This window comes from Hyalella azteca, unplaced genomic scaffold, assembly GCF_000764305.2.
Source record: "Hyalella azteca isolate HAZT.00-mixed unplaced genomic scaffold, Hazt_2.0.2 contig15682, whole genome shotgun sequence".
Taxonomy (NCBI): Eukaryota; Metazoa; Arthropoda; class Malacostraca; order Amphipoda; family Hyalellidae; genus Hyalella; species Hyalella azteca.
In genome coordinates, this window is record NW_025945524.1 from 334,618 (window position 1) to 356,374 (window position 21,757).

The 21,757-nt window shown below is 39.0% G+C and overlaps 1 protein-coding gene across 1 annotated transcript in view; it reads left to right on the top strand.

Moving 5' to 3' along the window:
• The window catches only part of LOC108678499, a 52,463-nt gene extending 30,754 nt beyond the window's left edge, over positions 1–21,709 (top strand). Inside the window, exons 2-8 of the mRNA XM_018166945.2 lie at positions 10,044–16,294; positions 16,535–16,624; positions 17,028–17,173; positions 17,895–18,024; positions 18,546–18,686; positions 19,197–19,308; positions 19,812–21,709. Of these exons, the coding sequence (XP_018022434.1) occupies positions 10,044–16,294; positions 16,535–16,624; positions 17,028–17,173; positions 17,895–18,024; positions 18,546–18,686; positions 19,197–19,308; positions 19,812–19,897 (6,956 nt within the window). The 3' untranslated portion in view covers positions 19,898–21,709. The remainder of the gene's footprint in view (positions 1–10,043; positions 16,295–16,534; positions 16,625–17,027; positions 17,174–17,894; positions 18,025–18,545; positions 18,687–19,196; positions 19,309–19,811) is intronic.
• Positions 21,710–21,757: the final 48 nt, after the last annotated feature.

A 21,757-nucleotide genomic window follows, 5' to 3' on the forward strand; every position in this document is an offset into this window, starting at 1 on the left:
GAGGACGCCAAAGTTCACATTTGGTGTAAGACATAAAGCACCTGTGCCCACGCACTGCAATGTACGAGTTAATTAAAATTTAGTTAAAGTTTTAACTCAATATAACATAGAGGATCACAGCTAAAATACCATTATACTCGTATTTTTATCGGTAATTTATTCGAAGCACCAATCGATGTTTCGATCAGCTCAATCAACAGTTGAAAAATTTTCAAGAATTTGTAATCGCGTAAAATAAATAGAACAATTCAAGGATTACGGAAATTCTTCTGAATGTTTGGCATCCCTGCCATTAAGCTTCTAATAAAATTTTTTACTTTCGAGGCGATAAATATATCGAATTAACCTGAATTATCATACATGCATCCTTTGTATTGATAAATTTTTTCATCAACTTACTCATCCATAAATTATTAATTCGTTTCTTGCATTATATCCATCTCTATTATGCACAGTTTTTGTATACATTCCAAACCATCGAATATTGGGATCAGGTTCAGGTTGTGCTTGCCAGGGTTCAAAAAAATGCAGCACTTCGGAATGCATGGGTCCATTAATTAAGCGGACTATAGTCAGCATGCAGGATGCAACATCAAATCGTCTTGACGCGTTTCTTGGAAGCACCCGTATATAGCACACGTGGGTGGTTTACAAGGCATTCCCGAGCATCAATACAGTTGTATGCGCTTCTTGGAAGCACACGTTACCTATAGCACACGTAGCTGGTTTACAAGGCATACCTGAGCATCAATACAGTTGAATGCGCTTCTTGGAAGCACCCGTATATAGCACACGTAGCTGGTTTACAAGGCATACCTGAACATCAATACAGTTGAATGAGGTTTTTGGAAGCACACGTAGCTTGTCTACTCGGTGTTCCCGAGCATTACCATTTACGCAGTAGAAGCTTTACTTGTTCGGAGAATTCTGCCCTATTTTTAAAAAGGCAAGATTTGTTCTTGTTTTTTTAATTAGAGTGAGACTTCTGTTATTTATTATCTTCAATAATGTGGCAGGGTTATTGCCTTCTATCTTTACTTCTACCGCCCGTCTCAGATTCAGCTTGAGTTTCGGTTTGACTATTTGGTTAGGGCTTATGCTGTACGGCTGAGTGTATTAATTAAACGGTTAATTAATTTAAAATTAATCACTTCATGACTAAATTTTCTTGCGCAGCGATTTTTTGTAAATAAATTCATTTAGTTGGATCGTTATTCTCCTTAAAGGACATTTCGAAAAGTAGAGATGTAAAATTCACCATTCGAAATATCGACTGTACGTGATTTTATTACAAGTTATTCGAAGCAATGTGCGTTGATTTACTTCAAAATAGCTGGTGAACTATGCACGAAACCAGTCCGCATTTCTTTGCATTCCTCGTACAATAATGCTCATCAAATAATTTCAAGTAATTTTATTTTAATGTCTTCGTTTAACACAGAAGTACTGCACAAATTAAGCACTGCTATATCGTAGGATAATTACAATTTGTCGAAAAAAATTTCAATGCTCTGAAAAATTTTAAATTCAAGTCATTTTCTGATAATTTTTTTTCACTTTATCAGAGTTTGCGTATAGCACCGGAATATTTAAACACCAAACCCTCCAGAGTTTATCGTCCGTGTATAGTGAGGTTGAGGACCTTCCGATCAAACACCTGGCTTCATTGACAATATAAGTGCTGAGTCACTGCATGAGCCCAGCGTTTACTCGAACATTTGACACATCGGGTCGCCGCTGAGCTCGAGTCTCTCAGAAGATGTGCGGGCATTTCTTTTTCACTCCATGGAAGGCTTTAATTCTCGTGCCATAAACCTGCGTCAGGTCGGTCAGAGAGGCTAACTTTATGTGGCTCAGAGAGGCTCAGAGAGGCTAACTTTATGTTATATGCATGATGTGCAATGATGGCTGATGCCCCGCGTGAAGAGTAGTCATCTATGAATGCAATAAAGTAGGTCTACCCGTTTACTTCTCCGCGCAGTTTTTACGACAATATGTATGTAGAAAAATTTTCTCCTTTTTTGCATGAACATTTTCTCCAGCTATGGAATTCTCATTAAGTTATTCAAAATCGCTTATATACTCTTACGACAATGAAAATATCAACGATGTTTGTGGTTTTCTTGTATAATTGATCGAATGATTCTCGTCATATTACCTAATTCATATTTAGCTTATGTGCACCTCTGTTTTTCTTACAAACACCGCTTGTGCTTTACGTCCCCGTCTCCAATTTGATCATGTTTGTTGTGTTTAGCGAGTCACGCGCGAAGTGTGTGCGGAGAAATACTGCGAAGTGAGCAGTAAGGACACATCGCGCATGGCGATTTGCTGTGTACATGGCACCCATGTTTGTTGTGTTTAGCGAGTCACGCGTAGAGTGTGTGCGGAGAAATACTGCGAAGTGAGCAGTAAAGACACATCGCGCATGGCGATTTGCTATTTGCTGTGTACATGGCACCCATGTATGTTGTGTTTAGCGAGTCACGCGTGAAGTGTGTGCGGAGAAATACTGTGAAGTTAGCAGTAAGGACACATCGCGCATGACGATTTGCTGTGTACATGGCACCCATGTATGTTGTGTTTAGCGAGTCACGCGTGAAGTGTGTGCGGAGAAATACTGTGAAGTTAGCAGTAAGGACACATCGCGCATGACGATTTGCTGTGTACATGGCACCCATGTATGTTGTGTTTAGCGAGTCACGCGTAGAGTGTGTGCGGAGAAATACTGTGAAGTGAGCAGTAAGGACACATCGCGCATGACGATTTGCTGTGTACATGGCAACGCTGAAGATGCGGCTCAATACAGGCGCCGGTCAGGTCATGAATGCCGACCATTCCTGGACTTCCGCGTTCTCGAGCCCGCCCGGCGTTCAGGCGGGCTGGTCCGGGCAGACTTGTTGTGATGGACTGCAATTGGCGCAGCACGCACAAATTTCCAGTTATTGGCTGTCGTTTTAAATTCTTTTATGGCACGAGCATGAGAGGTTATCGAACTGCGGTTGATGTAGCATTGTTACGGAGCCTGTATCAACTGGGCGCAACACGAAACTATAAGCATTGTTACGGGGCCTGTATCAACTGGGAGTAACACGAGACTATAAGCATTGTTACGGGGCCTGTATCAACTGGGTGCGACACGAGACTATAAGCATTGTTACGGGGCCAGTATCAACTGGGCACAACACGAGACTATAAGCATTGTTACGGGGCCAGTATCAACTGGGTGTAACATGAGACTATAAGCATTGTTACGGGGCTAGTATCAACTGGGTGTAACATGAGACTATAAGCATCGTTATACGGGCCCATTATCAACTGGGAGTAACACGCGCATATTTATTGAATCTACAATTTCATTCATTTCGATTATGAAATGCAGCAATATTCATACTAGTCGTGAAAATTATCTTATATCATGCAGATGAACTTCGAGTTGAAGCTGTAATCTGACATGAAAATTTCTAATCTCGAATTATTCGTGAACTTTCGTTACGAGTTTGGATTTGCTGTTTTTCAGCTGATGTTTGGTTGATGCAATGAGGGTGGGTGAAAAATTACCCTTCGCTGAAATATTCGTAATATTTTTATAAAAAAAGACAAAAAATTTGTTACGTTCTTGAACTCTTAACCGGAGTTTTCCTATGGTGCAAAAAAAAAAAAAAATAAATAAATAAAAAATAAAAGAAACCGTACACGATTCTGAGTGAAATCTATAATGAACTATGACGTTAATCGTACATAAATGATTTATACATGAGATAAATTACTTGACAAATTACGGGCATGAATATGCTTAGATTTTTTCCTCAATGCCACAGAGGCCGCAACAAACACGATAGGTTTAAATATAAAGCTGTTCTGAAGCTTGCACTACGCTCTGGTAGACCGATACTTATCGTTGTGCTGTGCAGTACTCCGCTACATTACCAATGCGCTAACTGATTCGATGTGGGCGGTCAGTAAATATTTTCTAGTGAAAACTAAACTGCATACCTGGGATCGCGGTGCACCAGCTAAGCCGCTGCGACTTAAGCTTCCTAAAGCTGAGCTAACTAACCTTAATCGCATTTTATTAATTGTTTCACATCAATGCTGCACATTTCAAATGTAATTATTCAGGGAGATTATTTACGATTTAGAATTGTGTGAAGAGAAAACTTGGATTTGTTGAATTTATTGTCCACTTTTGTTTTGGTATAAATTGTTTATTTTTTTCGTCAGCTTCATTACATTGTACCCTCTTATTCTCTTTGTTTGAAGTACCTGATACGGAAATTTGCTGAACATACAATTTATTTGTATTGTGTTAATTTTATTTCAGGCAAGGAATTATCTGTTGTTGCTCCGTGTAGACTGTAGAGTATGCGATGCCACTTTTAAAGTCAACCAAACCTTCTACGTATACAACCGTCCCCACACACCATAAAAAGTAAATAAATGTGTCATCGGTTCAATAATTTTCTCAATATTCTGGAATAGAGCCCAGTTTGTCTCCATTTCTCAACATGAATTCAAAATAATAAGCAGCATCAGTTGAGATGAAATGGGTAAATAATCTAGGATTAATATCGAAAGCAAATTTGGCGAAAAGAATTGCGTTTTGATTGGAATCTTCATTGACGAGCGCTCGTTTAAAAATAGAATGCACTCAATTATATTAATGATCTTGAACATAAGAAAAATAAAAAATATTTCTTGAAGCCATAAAACGAGTCAAACATTTTAGAAAGATAATTAGAAACAACAATTGGTAACTGCATTGCATTCTTATCGCGACAATCGACGCAGACATGAAGCCAGATATTATTAACGATAGCCCAACGGTGACCAAGGCACAAGCGCGGCCACGCCTGACATTTTAGGTCAGGCGAGAATGTCAACCGTCGGGCGTCAGTGGCTGCTAGGAGACGAGTCGAGACTAGCGGTCTTGTTCATGCCTTGCTTGTCCAAGCAACTGTCCAAGCAACTGTCCAAGCAACTTATCCAAGCACTTATCCAAGCACTTGTTCAAGCAACTGTCCAAGCAACTGTCCAAGCAACTGCAAGAAAACTTGTCCAAGCAACTGTTCAAGCAACTGTCCAAGCAACTGTCCAAGCACTTATCAAGCACTTGTCCAAGCAACTGTCCAAGCAACTATCCAAGCAACTGTTCAAGCAACTGTCCAAGCACTTATCCGAGCAACTGTCCAAGCAACTGTCCAAGCACTTATCCAAGCAACTGTCCAAGCAACTGTCCAATCAACTGTCCAAGCAACTGTCCAAGTATCTGTCCAAGTAATTGTCCAAGCAACTGTCCAATGTCCAAGCTCTTTTAGAAGCAATTGTCCAAGCAAATGTCCAAGCACTTGTTCAAGCAACTGTCCATGAAACTGTCCAAGCACTTGTCCAAGCAACTGTCCAAGCAACTGTCCAAGCACTTGTTCAAGCAACTGTCCAAGCAACTGTCCAAGCAGCTGTCCAAGCAACTGTCCAAGCACTTGTCAATGCCTTGCTTGCTCAAGCACTTGTCCAAGCACATGTTCAAGACCCGTGACTTCCAAGCAACTCCAGAGCGAGCATTTAGAAGACTTAAAGACTATCACATAGCCATAAAACTGGTGTTTAATCATTACAATTATTGTATCATTTCTATATAATAATTGTAACGATTTAACACCATCACTGGCATTAAATCGGTGCGAATATTTTAACGAAATACGTGAATACTCGTATTACGCTATTTACTAACCTATTATTGAATTTGTGGCGATTAGAGCAAGGTAAACAATATCTGAGGGTATTATTTAGTTACTAAAAACATTTTAAAATTAATTGTCGCAATAGGAATAAATATGTGCAAAACGTGACGATTATGGACGTATGGCAAGTTACTGCTGATATTATAATGATTATTGTTTAATTATTCAATATATGATTTGAACCTTCTAAAACGTTTAGCATGGAAAACATTGTCATGATCTTTCTAACAATTCTCATCATTATTGTTATTTATGGTAGGAGATAGTCAGGCCAAGTCAGGGACAGTGGAAGTCATTTGCAGATATCCATAGGAAGTTACGATAGCAAGTCGTTAACGATTGTTGCTTTACACGAAACATACGAGCAAGTCGTTATACGATAGTCATTTTGACCGAAACTACTATCAAGTCGTTATACGATAGTTACTTTGCACGAAACTATTATCAAGTCGTTATACGATAGTTATTTTGCACGAAACTACGATCAAGTCGTTATACGATAGTCACTTTGCACGAAACTATTATCAAGTCGTTATACGATAGTTATTTTGCACGAAACTACGATCAAGTCGTTAAGCTGACGGGTAACCGCATCTTCAGCGCCATGTTCAGTAACTTTATGCAGGTTCTTTATGAAGTAACGCTGACCGGTAACCGAAACGTCCAAGTCATTTTTCGGAGTAATGCATGATCTTTCCGCCTTTGGGAGACTGAAACATATTTTGAAGTAGAATGAAGCTCACAAGTATGTTAATGAGATTTTACTAGCTTTTATGGCAGTGTGAAGTGGCAATATTATAAGAAATGATAAAAAATTTTCACCGATCATGCATTTTAGATCTTTAATTTCTTTCAAGCCCAAAAAATAAGCGCATCGCATTCGATTCTCACTATTCGAACGTGAACAGTGACCTCACAAAGGTCATTCAAATATTCTTCATTTCAGTCACCTGTGCACAAATAAATTTAAAGATACGCATCAAATTTTGTGAAGAATTTAAAGAAAACATTCTTTACCAATCCTATTGTGACTGGAGCAGATGCAGCCATATGCCGGACTCAACATTTGGCGCATCCTCGGAGTCCTTCAAGCTTCCGGTTGCACATAAAGGAGTCACGCTCTGTTGCGCCGACCGTCTTTCCAGAAGCACCGGTAGATCTGAATGATATTGTTCACGTGCTTCGCTCGTCAAATAATGCCGAATCATGGTTCAAACAGTAGAAGCAAATTGTGACAATAACATCATTATGCGTAATATTCTTATTTATTAAATAATACGGCAAAGGGCGAAACCAATGTCATTGAAAGTCTGACTCGCACAAGTGCAAGGATTCGTTGGAATTATTTTATTCACAGGACTGTGCGCGTTAAATTCTAGATAATTATTCGCCATTCAATTTGTTCGCATCATAGATAAGACCGCATTTTAGAAAAGAAACATCAAAAAATACAAAATTATTGTGCACAACGACTGCTTTTAGTGGTACTTTTTCATCACGACAGTAATTGTGACAGAATCGCGTTGCATCCTTGGTGCAGTTCATTTTCAAAGCGTAAAATAAATTACATGCCCTCAACGATTATAATATGACATTAAACTCTACCGGTATTCGGAAAAATGAAATCTATGAGAAGTGATGGAATGTGAATATCACTATTGAATATTAGGTGAATGAGTATTTACAGCTATGAATCCATCGCGTTTCTACCAAGTATATGCTTCATACAAACCAACGTTTGTGGTGGTAAGAATTCTTGCTGGTTGTATATCTTGTTGCCTTGACGACGGATCAATGCGGATGGCGTGACGCTTTTTTTGTCATGCACTTGTTGATTCTAGTTCATATGATAGCAAACACTGCAAAACGTTTTTCTGAACACGAAAACAGATACAGGTAAAAATTTGGTATGAAATAACCAACCATTTATTTGCGATCTTTGCACAAACCCTTGCCTGTGGCGTGAATCTTATGTGAAGGGCGAAAAACATTTTTACTTCATGAACTGCATACGAATTTGTTATCAGGATTTATCTACTTAAAATTAATGTAATATTTTGCTGGGAATTTTTACTTTTATTTGGCAAGTTAAGAAAATTTTAGTCGATCAAAGTTTGTAGTTATTGAATTAAGCATTGTTTATTAATATAGATATTATAATAATATGAAGAAACGCCTCTCCATTATTTCCACTTATGTTATGAAAGAATGAAAAGTTCATATTCACCGCGTTCATATATTGTTAAGTCGAAACCCAGTGAACAACAGAGGCGAGATATCGTGTTGTGTTATGGCTATTGGCCACAGGCGGTCGATCATGTCTGGTTAATGCATCGCGCTAGCAACGCTCATTGTTCGAATGTATTCAGTTGTTATTGATTGGCTCTAATGTTCTGCATTATAATAATAATATGTATTGATAATACTTTTTCAAAATGACATTAAATTGAACTCAAAATTTACTTTCGGTTTTAAGGGCTATTCAGTTCTCAATTTGACAATTTTCTGGCTTCACTCTTATAACAATGTAAATTTGAGCTAAAAAATTGCCAAGGCAAACAAATCAGTTTTACTCTAAATTTTTATGATGCTCAATTAGTTCTATCGTAATTTTGAGACAAACTTCAATTATAGAAATTATCAAATTTCTAAGCCACATTTGACTTACAATAGTTAAATTTTGCGTTACTTCTCAACGGCATATCTGTCACCGTTAAAGTTATTTGAACAGCCAAATAGCCACGCAAAATTATTTCTAACTTTGTCTGAAATAATTATTTCAAAGTTATCCCTTTCAGTCGCGTTGTGAAATTGTGAAGAGCACGTGCCCCGTATCGGATTGTGGAGTATTTTGCCGCCGGATTTAAGCACAAAAAGACTTTTTTTACTTTGCCACTTTGTACTTCCGGTCAGACATACTGCGTTGAAAACCTGTTGTTAAATCAATATGAACAATTAATACATTTCATCGATAAATAATTGAAGTGAAATGTGAACGGATATTACAATAGCAATCATAACGGCTGAAGTAATTTTCCACCAAAATTGTTAAGGAAATTCACCGATGGTTTATGGGTTCGTTATGGGGCGAATTTTAAAGTGTGCCAAAAATTTTGCTCGATAACTATCAAAAATGTTCTTAAGAATAATTTTTTTGGCACGTTCTCATTGTTCCCGCATGATTATCCATATTTAAATGTTATCACTTGCTAAGTGTATTCATTAAATTATCTCATATGGTTAATATTTACGATGTGATCCGCACAAAAATCGACACTTTAATTGTGCCTTTTTGAGAATAATAGATCAGACTTGAGGGAAAGATCTGTCAATATTATTCGCCTTAAAGCCAGACGGTGCAACGTCCGAGCAGAGCGGCAGTTTTACCGTCTCATCCCTGCTTCTTGTTGCAGTGGAAGCAGCCGGCGTAACCTGCATGTAGGTTTAACGACTGACCAGCCTTGCCGTGAGCAGTCTTGCGTGGCCGAGTACGCGTAGGTTTAGCCTTGTGTACGATGCTGCACGTGGACTCGGCCATGACCTGCGCGTAGGTTTAGCCTTGTGTACGATGCTGCACGTGGACTCGGCCATGACCCGCGCGTAGGTTTAGCCCTGCGTACGATGCTGCACGTGGACTCGGCCATGACCTGCGCGTAGGTTTAGCCTTGCGTACGAATATAATATAATATAATATAATATAATATAATATAATACAATATAGGAGCACGTGGTGAATGTACCGTATTAGCACGGCTTGTATACACGAGTAGCGCTCGTGATCGAGTATAAGATCGTGCTATATCAACAGTATATATTAGAACGTTCTTAACATATCAGTAGAAGCAGGTAGAATGTAGTAGTATGCTAACTTATCACGATTAACTACATTTATCGTCAACAAACGAACAAAAGAGATGATCGGGGAAACCAGTAGAGCAGAATTTAAACTATATCTATTGCAACAATCAATAAGATATTTATAGGTGACGCATAGTGCAATGTCTGTTGTCAGTGTCTGCTACATTATTTTAATCTGCATCTTTATTAAACTGCCTAGGCATTTCAATTTCATTGATATATGGCTAGTCCGTTCTCTTGGTATCAATAAGATTTTTCTGTCATAGTGTCATTTGCATTTCACTACAATGGCATTCAGGGAAGCAGTCAAGTTTCCAGTTTATACCACAAACGTTAATGACAACTCGCTTACTTTACTTGAAGCATTATAGGGTTTTGTATTGTAACAGATACATTATATTATAAGTAAATTTACTGAATATTAATACAGAATTCTCTTGGCAGGTACAATGCTGAAGTGTGGCGAGGACATCGTCGTGGCAAAGGGCGAGAGAAAAACTCTTAAATTTTGGAGCGCAGAAGACGATTTGCTGAAAGTCCAAGTGGTGCCTTCGACAGAAATCCACGCGCGTCGACCACCCGGCAGCGCTGTTACGTACTCCAAGATACCTGGACTATCAGAAGCCATCCTTGCGCACTCCCAAAACCGCGTCAGTCAGCATGGTGGGCTTCACTACGCAGGAAATCCTGACATGGAAGGGGATTACGTGTATGAAAATGAAACAGAGTTATATTATGATGACGATGACGTTTTGACGGATAACGTGAAGGATGTCGTTGAATCTACGAAAAACGTAGATATTGAGAGACCGGGATCTGGTGGCGTCATCACCACAGTGAAAAAACAGGATTTCGTAGAAACGACCACTTTGTATTCGACGCCCGAGGAAAAATTACCTGTATCAACCGAAAGTGCATCAACACTTGCATACACAACCCAAAGTTTCAAATTGGTGACGTTTATTCCTAATTTAGGAAGTAACAACTACGAAGATGTGTCGACTGAGAACAAATCAGTCGTTAACGAAAATCAACGGAAACCAGACGACGTTCAAATAAGCGTTGGAGAAGGAACTGAAAACTTCACCCACAAGCATGAAGCTGATTTATATGGCCAAACCCTGATATCTGAAACGAGACAATCAGGCAGCTTGAACAAAACGATTGCAGTTGTGACTGAAGATATCAAGCTTTTAGAAAGCCATGGCTCGAATCTCGAAGCAATTTCTTCTAGCACGCAAAAACCTGTGACTGAGAAGACTGTGCCTTCGTCCACTGATCCGTTGTTGGAAATTTTGAATGGCCATCATAAGGCAACACAAAACCGCACACATAACCTTGATACGATAAAGTCAAGTGACGTTAACAACATTTCGGATAGAAATAACCTAGTAAATACTGTCAGCGAAAATATTGACAATGAAAAAGCAAATAAATTTTCAACGAATGGAGGGGAAAGTCATATTTTCCAGGAAACTCTTCCAGTTGCTGCCACTGATGATGGTCAGATTGGAGAAAAATATGACGAAGCACAAGATGTGGCAACAACTGAAAATATTTTACCCATTTCCCATTTGGGGGAAGACGCAGATAAAATTTCGGAAAACACGTTCAAGAGCGGAACAATTATACATGATGACGACGAAACCAATGTGAGAGCGGACTCCGGCGACCATTTTAGCAATATTTTACCAAGTGATGGTCAACTTTTTAAAGGAAGCACTGCAGGCTCAGCTGATGTATTGCAAAATGCAAATGAAGACTTATTACGGATATCCAGTCAGGAAAATGAAACAATTCGACAATCAGTGGACAAAGTTACTTTGCACGATTCTGTGTCTAATACTGAACATGTACCCGATACTGGAGACTTGACTTTGATAAACGAAACTGTCGAGGCTGAAGGAAGACCGGGTATAACTATTTCAAAAACCGATTCCAGTGCTATTAATATAGGTTATGAAGAAGCCACTGTAGAAAAAGCAGATCTACCAACGGACAATACATTTTATTCTGGGTTTGAATCTTTCTTTCAATCTGAAGATGGTATTTCTACTGAGAAACCCAATGTGGCTAAACAAGAATTATCTGAAAACCCAGTTTCTGCTGATTCTAAAGGATCTCCTGCAAATGACACTACTGATTTGGATGAATTACTACAAGAAACGTTTTCAGATTTGCTAAATTTCATGAACGTCGAAAATGTGTCAGAAGTGGTTAGTGGAAAGGAAGAAATAGGTAAACCTATAAGCAGCCAGGCACCCAACGACACTGATTCAATCGATGACATGGAGAAACTGATGAGTGCGTTAACTGATGTGCATGACGTATCTGCTGAAGTTGGTATTCCAGACAGACATAACGTAGTCTATCATAATGTTAAGCTTGTGAACATGGCAGGACATCAGAACAACTTGGACACTGAATCAGGTCCGAAAGATGAGTACTTACTTAGACAAGAAGACATTCTTCTTCCGGAAAATCCTGTAGTTGCTGATGAAAGTTACCATACCAATAGCAACACAGTCGAAAGTACCACGAATGTCATTGTAGAACGGGTGAGTGTAAAAGAACACGACACGCAGAATAGTGAACATGTAAGAGACAACGAAGTTACAACTTCTGTTCTTAATTTAGGAGTTACAGAAGTATATGAAAAAAGTGGCGATGCCGACGCATCAACAATATTTCTGGGAGCTGTACTAACCACCGAAGCAAACATGATGAACGAAGCAACTACAAGCCCGTCGATCGATGTCACTTCATTAAATATTAAAGGAGATGCCGAGCACGACAAAGGCAGCGATGAACATTATGCAGCGACTACAATGAAAGTAGAAGAGTCAAGTCGTGTTGAAGATTCGGCAGGAGCAAGCGAACGAGATGAAGGCCTTGCAAATATAAATACTGAAAGTCCAACTACGTTGAGAAGTCAGTCGAGTTCAGTAGAAGTCACCAGCCAGTCTCCAGATGATTTTAAGGGATACGAATACTATGAAAGCCTCTACGATTCCTTAATGCCACAGCCTGAGATGAAAGGGGGCAGCTTAGGAATAGACGAGCTCATTGCCCAATCTGAGAATAATAAAAATACGAAAGATACTTTTGCGGTAGAAGATTTCGATACGGATGTGCCACCAGAAATAGATTATGATGCGACCAAAGCCAGTATTCCTAAAACATCGGTGGATAACGATTCTCGTCCGCTTGATGTCAAAGAAATTGAACAAGCTAGAATACCTGCGCCAGATATCGATTATTATGAGACCAAAGCCAGTATTCCTAAAACATCATTGGATAACGATTCTCGTCCGCTTGATGTCAAAGAAATTGTACAAGCTAGAATACCTGAGCCGGATTTTGATTATGATGCGACCAAAGCCAGTATTCCTACAACATCGGTGGATAGCGGTTCTCGTCCTCTTGATGTCAAAGAAATTGAACAAGCTAGAATACCTGCGCCAGACATTGATTATGATGCGACAAAAGCCAGTATTCCTACAAAATCGGTGGATAACGGTTCTCGTCCTCTTGATGTCAAAGAAATTGAACAAGCTAGAATACCTGCGCCAGACATTGATTATGATGCGACAAAAGCTAGTATTCCTAAAGCATCCGTGGACACTGGAATTCACCCGATCAACGTTAAAGATATCGAGCAAGCTAGACTTCCGCCCCCAGTTTACTCAGCAATAAACGATGATGGTAATAGTGCATCTTTCTCCGAAGATGGAGAAAATACACAACTAATTAATTCAAAGGTCCAGAGCGCTGATGATGAGTTAATAAACTCCTCGAACGATCCGCAAGCAACAGAAGCACCGGACGAATTGAAGGACATCTATGAAATGCGAGTGAAGGGGCAAAACGATAAGGTTAATTTTGATTCTGTCACTGACGTTGATCAGTCCACGGCTCTATTACCATCTCAAGAGATCCCGTCGCCAGACAATAATGGCAATGCAAAAGTACAGCACGACATTTTAAATTCTATTGCTTCAATCATTAAAAACACTCTAAGTTCTTCAGAAAGATTATCGGACGACGCAATTACTGAGAGCGCAGTCGATGTTGTAACAGAAGCATATAAAGAACAAAAGGACCAAAACAAGTCAGATGTTATTGATGCCATTGTTGATAATGACAGTGAAAACGATGTGACGGAAATAGAATCAAATGCATCGGATCTGGTAGAAATTCCGCTTGAAATTGTCAACGGTGAGATCCGAGTCTCACAATACCATGCGACTTCATCGCTCTCTGTGCCGCTGAGTGCGTTAGAGTCCACGGAAACCTTTGATTTCTACTTGAAAAATAATTTGCAGTCAGGAAACCACGTCCTAATCCTAGAGAATGGCCAACAAATCCCAGTGAAGAGTCTAAATGAGTTGATTAATGCTATGAATTTAGCCTCAAGAAACAATGGAAGTTTAATTATTAATGAAGAGGAGGATAATTCTTCGCATAGCTATGATGATTTTTCGACTGCAGGAGGTCTTAATTCTAGTGAACTCGTGAAGTCAGGGGAAAAACAAGAAATTTACGAGAGTTATGACTTGAATGCTGAAATTACCTCAACTACAGAGCCATCGCTCGACCTCACTACAAACATTGCATCGTTGGGAAATGTTGTCTCGTCGAAAGACGTAACATCAGCTAATGATATCAATGAAACTGATATGAATGTTTACGCCACCGAGAAATCTACAGAAATTGAAATATCAGCAAATGAAACAAGATCTACTCTAGTTATAAGCGATGAAACGAAGAACGTGAACGTCAGTGAAGACTCGCTTCTGGAGGCCGCGGAAGCGAGAATTGGAGATACTGAATTGAGCAAAAAAAATTTTGCACCCGGGAGTGGAGACGGAAAAATAGACGCGCATGCCTCTACTTCAGATGTGGATCCAAATTTTGCCTCCGACAGAAATGTACATCAAGGATTAGATTTGTCTAAGCACGTTTCAGGAAGTAAAAGTAAGAATGTCATAAATATTCTAGAAGACATGATCCACAACGACCATCAACTCCGTGATATTATGACCAAGAAGGAACAAGTAACGGTTAGGATTATTAATGAATCTAATTCAGACAATTTTTACAATGAACAGATAAATGATATTTATAGAACTGAGAGCAGCACTACCGAATTTTCAACTGAGAAACCAGAGAGCTTACATTATTCAAACGATTTCGATCTCTCGTCTCTAAGGATAAGTGAAAATCCCTACGCGTATTCTTCCGAAAAAAGCAAACTTGAATCACTGCAACGGAAGCCTGCTCGTAAAGACGATTCTGGTTTTGAGTTTGGCGGAGACGCGCCTTTTTTGATGCGATTGCCTGGAAGCCCTAATCCTGGGTTGGTTTACATCCAATACGAGCCAGTACAAGTTAAATATGTTGCAGTTGATGGATCTGAAGCAAGCACGGAAATGGTGCCTAATGATAAACCAGCTAAAAACCAATTTTCCAAACGTACAGGCGTTCAACACGAAATCAATGCCATCGAAACTGATGTGCTGCTGAACGACTCGACCGTTAAACCCCAAACTGTCGATCCCAAAATCATTAAAAATAAAAATGAAACAGTTAGTGAATCGAATAAAGCAAACGGGATATATCAGATGATAAGAAACGGCTCCCCTCAGTATGAAAGCGAAGAAATCACTAACCAGGACCTTAAAGCTAACAAGGAGGATACACACGCTCACATTGATATCCCGCTCAGTTTTATTTTTCAGGAGAAAATTGTGAAAGAGAATCCAGATCCTTTCATTGTAATGCCTCCACCTGACCTAACCAGCCAGGAACTCCTCAATCCGGAAGATCCGGCTCAAAGCATGTACTCACATGTTATTGAACCTCATTATGACCATCACCCTGATGATATTGATGCAACACTTTCGGTTAGCGGCCCATCTTCGACAAAAGTTGTGAGCGGTGGAGAGGTTGATGTCAGTAATCTGGAAGATGAGATATTGGAGCCTGGGAAGTATTACAGCAGCGAACACCGCGGAACTATCTACGGCGATGTCGACTTGGAGCGTCTGAATAATCCTGTCTTCAAATTGCAAACCAAAGTGCGACGGCCTACATCAGATGAATTGATGAATCCGTCGTTCACTCCTTTCCCTATCACAACCAATCCTCCTCGGGATGTCTCCAGTACCACACCATATTTGATTTCCAAAAAATATCTTGAAATCGTTGACGAAAATATTGAAGGTTCTCAGGAGAGTAACGTGCCAGATCACACACTTGAACACAACACTTCGGCATTAGAGCTTAAAGAACCTTCTGTGACTGCCATGCTCACGTCAAACGATGAAAATCATCTTAATGATATATATACCGATGACGATAGAACTGGTGCAAATGCAAATGATGTTCCTTTCAAAGAAACTGAGAGTGCGGCATATTCACCACCACCTGCCGTTGATTTTAGATTGACGTACAATCCAAGTGATATTCCTAAGTTCATGCGTGAGAACCCGAACGCTTTCCCTTCTTGGTATCCGCAAAATAATAACAACAATTTCAGAGCTGAAGCTCTGACATCCGAGAACTCCACGCTTATCGGGTCGAACAATGATGCAACTTCTGAGATTACAGGGAGAGACTTTGAAGATTTCGAGAGCGAAAAATCGGACATGCAAGAATCTGCGAGAAATGTTGGGAGATTATTTTCTGCAGAGGTGAGTAATATCTGTTCTACATTTAAGCACTTTTCCCAATACATTTGTCTTAGTTACACTTAGATAGAGATAGTGATGAAGGGGCCAGTTAAGTAAATGTTTGGTTCAATATTGGTCGAACCATCGCGCATTACTGCAATATTTCCGCTTTCGTCGTAGGAACTATAGGCTATGACGTCGTTATTCGTCGTTATTTGCCTATTTCCTTTGATGATTGTTACCGGAATTTTGGTCCAACAGTGGTCGAGCAAGGACAATAATCGCTACGGAGCCTTCTACCATCCCGCCGACATTCCGGGTATCATGATGGCTGATCTTACTCGCAGACACGTGAGTGAAACTTGTGCTATAGCCTGCGTATCTAATGGCAAAACAATAAGTTCAGTATTTGCTTATAAAAGATGTATTCATGATATTGCAAATTTATTATAAGCTGCTACTGATATTAAGACAAGTAATTAATTATACAGCCTTCATTTATTTCGACAATTTATTCGAAAATTATGCGTTGAAACGATCTGCATGTAGTCTTTCATTGAAGTTGAATGCGTGCAAGTGAAAACAATTTATATTTTTCATGTGCCACTTTGCATTTTCACTGGCACTGCACTGATGCTCATTTTTCCTCGCAGTATTTTATTTATACGCTATACTCTGTTATTATAAATTTTGCCATCAATCATGACCCCACATTATACCTTGTCTCCGTAGTAGTGAGTTGACTTTGTTTCAGTTATCCCAGTCTGGGGACCCCGCGCCCGCTGCAGCGCTGCCCTGGTACAAGACTCACGCCGCTAACGCTGCCTCGGAGACCCAGGACGACGCTAGCTACGTCAACGACCCTTCAGCGCCGCTTATTTTTGGACCCAAATTCTTCAAGTTAGTGAATAATGAAGCAGTTTATTGGGTCGCACCGTTTATTTTTGGACCCAAATTCTCAAAGTTAGTGAATAATGAAGCTGGTTATTGGGTCGCGCCGCTTAGTTTTGGACCCAAATTCTTCAAGTTTGTGAATAATGAAGCTGGTTATTGGGCCGCACCGCTCTTTTTGGACCCAAATTCTTCAAGTTAGTGAATAATGAAGCTGGTTATTGGGCCGCACCGGTTATTTTTGGTCGCTAGCTGCTTGGTATGCGTGTCATGAAGCCGGTTATTGTATCGCTGCTTATTTTTTACTCTAAGTCTCCAAGTTAATGAGTTGTGAACCTGGTTAATCATTCACTATTTTAATTTTAGGGCACAACCTTTGCAAATTGACGACTTATGAAATCGCTTATTATCATCGAAGCACAGTTCTCTTTAAGATTGAGAGAGGAAAATTAAATATAAAATTTTTCTACCTAATAAATGCGAATTATAATCGCAAGAGAATGGATTTAAAACAAAATGGATGAACTGTGTACATAGAAAAAGTGTGGCGACAAATGGCTTACTGTGATTAATGTAGGTTGAGCACAAATAAAGTTTTTGCTAAAAAGATTATCGGTTGAGGACTTCACGGAACCCTGGACAATAAATAAAAATACAATCATCATTCTATAATAAAAGTTTTTACATGTTTGCGACATAACACTACTAATGCCTTAAAAATCTTAAACAGGTACTTGAACAGCCTGCCAGCTCCTCTGCTACGAGACTTCCTCGAGCCATCAGCGTCAGAGCGCGCGGTGCGCATGCGCAGAGCTGCGCCCGAGCCTGGCGCGCAGATTTACTGCGAGTGGAACGTCAAGGTGACTTATTCTCTTGCTGTTGTATGCGCTTACATGACGCAAAATTAATTAGTGTTGAAAACTGTGAATCTTACTTTTTGCGTTCGTTTTCAATGTGGTGCTACTTTGAGATCGATGCATTCCGATTTCATAAATTTATGATAGATTAGAATAGAATAGAAGTCTCGGCACTGAAGAAATAGGCCCATGGCCTGTTGCCCATTCTTGTACTTTTCGTGACTTGGTTCACAAGGGATCCGGCCTTTGGAACCTGATCTTTCCGTAACTGACGATTGATTGAGATAGCTGCTAAACTGAAAATATGTTCCTGCATAGCTTCGTCTAGTCTGTTCTTAAAGGTCTTGATGTGTCGTTAACATTTTACAAGTTTACTGACTTGCCGAAACTGAAGTTTGACTTGCCGTTTATTTTACAAGTTGGCAAGTCAAATTAATGGAGCATTGCTTTTTTTCTAATGGAGAAGTACACTGAAGACATGAATTTGTTGTTGCTGTCTCTGATTACGCACCTCTATTGAGCAGACGGAACCGGGCCTGTTCCTGCTGATGCATTTCCAGAACTTGTCGGCGCCCTACAGCGTGGACTGCCACGGCGCCTACATCGAAGTTGAGCGCGAGAACGACGGTTACGATGCGCGCTACTGCGGCAACCGAGTCGCTCATGTAAGTCAAAAAATTAGATTAGTACTCACTGCAGTGAGTGACTGTGAGCGCATTTTCTCGTCCGTTCTTCCGTGAAGTCATGGACGGACGGACGGACGGACGGATGGACATTATGAGCACAATAGCGCCTTTTTCCATAAATGAGAAAATGGGCTAAATAAATATATATAAACTAAAAATACGAAACTAAAAAAACGTGGTAAAATGGTCGCGTGGTACTAATTTATTTTTTTTTTTATTTTGTTGAATGGTTACGTGAGTTGTAGGATAGCGTGTATAATTTATTATATAAATTGGCACTTTTCATGAATTTCGGGATCACCATCTCGTTCGGGCTTGACGTTACCGAAATATTAAGATCGTTATCCCAGATCGGGCAGAGAGTAGCAGGTTCGATACATACGGCACCGTTTTTACGTAATAAATAATAATAAACCTGTAATAATCATGCGAGAATCACTCGAACTTTTGACGAAAAAGACTCATTTGACTGCTGTGCTCGACGTGCAGATGGGCAACCGGCCACACGTGATATTCGCCAAGTCGGAGGTGCGGATCACTGTCTACGATGACGGCAACGCCGGCAAGAGCCGACCTACGGGCTTCGAGGCCGACATAGACGGTGAGGGAAGACATGTGCATTGTGAGGGGAAATTATATTGGTTCCGCGATGATAGGAAAAAATTCTATAACAAAGTTCACTATAAGATAAAGTTCACAAAGTTCACTATAAAGAAATAATCATGGCGATAGTGGGTAGTTAAATTGAGTTGCAAAAATCAAAAGTTGGAATTAAGGCACTCCTTAAATCTTTAGCTCGTTTATGCATCATGTTTTTTTTTTATTATTGAGTTGACCTCCTTTTAATAGACCCTTCGACTTTTTTACAACAAACAAATTCATGTATTATTGTGCCGAAGTTTACAGCATTTTTTGTTATTCCTATGTGTTTAGACAATTTTTTTCAAATTTTTTATTGCATTTTTTCATAAAAAAAACAAATTCCTGTATTATTATGCCGAAATTTTACCAAAATTTTTTTTTTATTTCTGTATGTTACAATGTAAAAGGTAATTGGTTGGTTGTAAACTCCCTTTGTTCTGACCAATCTATTCCGCTGTGCAGTGATCGACCTGTTCAACCCCCACGAGTACAGCACATTCATGGCCTCGAACGCCTACCCTCACATCCGCAGGCTTCTCAGCGGCTGAAATTGTTAATGCAATGATATATAAAATCTAATCTATATATTTGATTTAATCTGTTCGAAAACTCGCGAGTGATCAGAACTTCTGTGGTCGGTATAAGTCAGTGCCAATAGTAATGCATCTCTGTCTGGTATAGTGAATACATTTCGTTAGTCGCCTAAACTTTGCTTTTCTTCGTGTATTTCATTGAAACTCGAAGTTGCACCTGGACTTGGATGTAGTATCAATCCGATTTTTTGAGTGATGTTTCAATGATTTTAAATGACTAGGTGTTAGAAACTTTTTTGAGACGCTTGACCAATTCCGTTGTACGTAATTTATAGATGATGTTGATCGATTGTGATGTTAAAAGGCTATAAGAAAAATGGAGATGCAACGAAAAATTTTGCGATGAACAAAGCAGAAGTTTTAATAAATGCTGACCAAAGTTACTCGGAATTTCAAATTGCAGAGTACATCCATTGCAATTTTACGAGTGGTTTATACACATGAAAAAATCTAGATATTTCTTCTCAAACGCGCATTATAAGGAGATCTCAAATGATTTTTATTATTAAAAATATTAGAAACATACGAGGCATTATATTGAAGCACAATTGGTGATCACACAAATGAATGGTGATCAATACAGGTAATCCCTCAGTACGAACAACTATGATAAACAGAGCATTTAAAATGTGTGGGCATTGATTTTCTCCATGGCATTGATCAGCATTGAGCAAGCACGCTCAAATATTTTTCTAGAATTAGACTAGCTAATTGTCTCGACATAGCGTCAACAAAACCTAAATAAAGGTTGAATGAGTGCTGGCTTGCTTATTTTGTCGCACTGCATTGATTTTAGTAGCGTGGAGCGTGCAGGGCGTCTAGTTGCTAAGGAAATGTTCATATTTATTCATGTAAAATTTTTTAACGACGCCAGTTTTTACTATTTATATCACACTTAATCAGTTTTCATAATTAAGATATTTAGATTTCTTTTATTTGGATAATTCTACAATGAAGTAAAGTTGCGAAGTGTAGACGATGTACGAAGACAACATGTAAAATTGTTTCTCATAAAATTCATTTTTTTGGATACTTTGAACAAGTTCGTTTTAAATAATATTAAGTATGTAAATATTAACCGTAAACCTAAAATAAGGTGAGGCATTAAATAGTGTGTAAGGCTTGTATAATGTTTCAATTTGGGCATTCGTGGCCCGTAATCATGGAAATTGGTGCAGTATAGGCAACCTCATATTTCTTTATAACTAATTTCAATGGTGAAATAAATTTCTACTTTTACTAATAAACAAAAAACTTTGGCATTCTTTTCCGGGTTGTGCATTACGTCGTTGAAATTGAGGCTCTCGACAATGTATCAGTTGTGATCCAAACGAAACAATGACGGTAAATATACATATATTTACATATAAATATATTTACAAATACATATATTTACCCCGGTGTAAACTATTGTGAGGGAAAATTGCATTCATTGTCTTTCAGTCTTTAAAAAAAGTTCATCTTGAATATATGTCGCAATAGGTTATGGACTTTGAATTCACGTCTAATTTCAAAAAAGTTTTATCAAACTGTCACAGGTGGTAGTGAGAAGTTACAGGATTTAGATATTCATAATTTCGGAGTTACAAGAACTTTGAGCTTCAAGTAATATTCTGTCAATATATTAAGTAAATTCGGTCAGCAAGTCAATAAATTCGAACAATTTAGAGAGAATCTAATTGTGATCTTGGTCGTGGTTATCTGCTAGTAGAAATAAGTTTATGAATCGCCTGTAAATAGGAGGAAAAAATAAATGCAAATTTGAAACTTGTTTTTATTCATTTTCATTTATGATTTCAAAAAACAGGTAGGTAA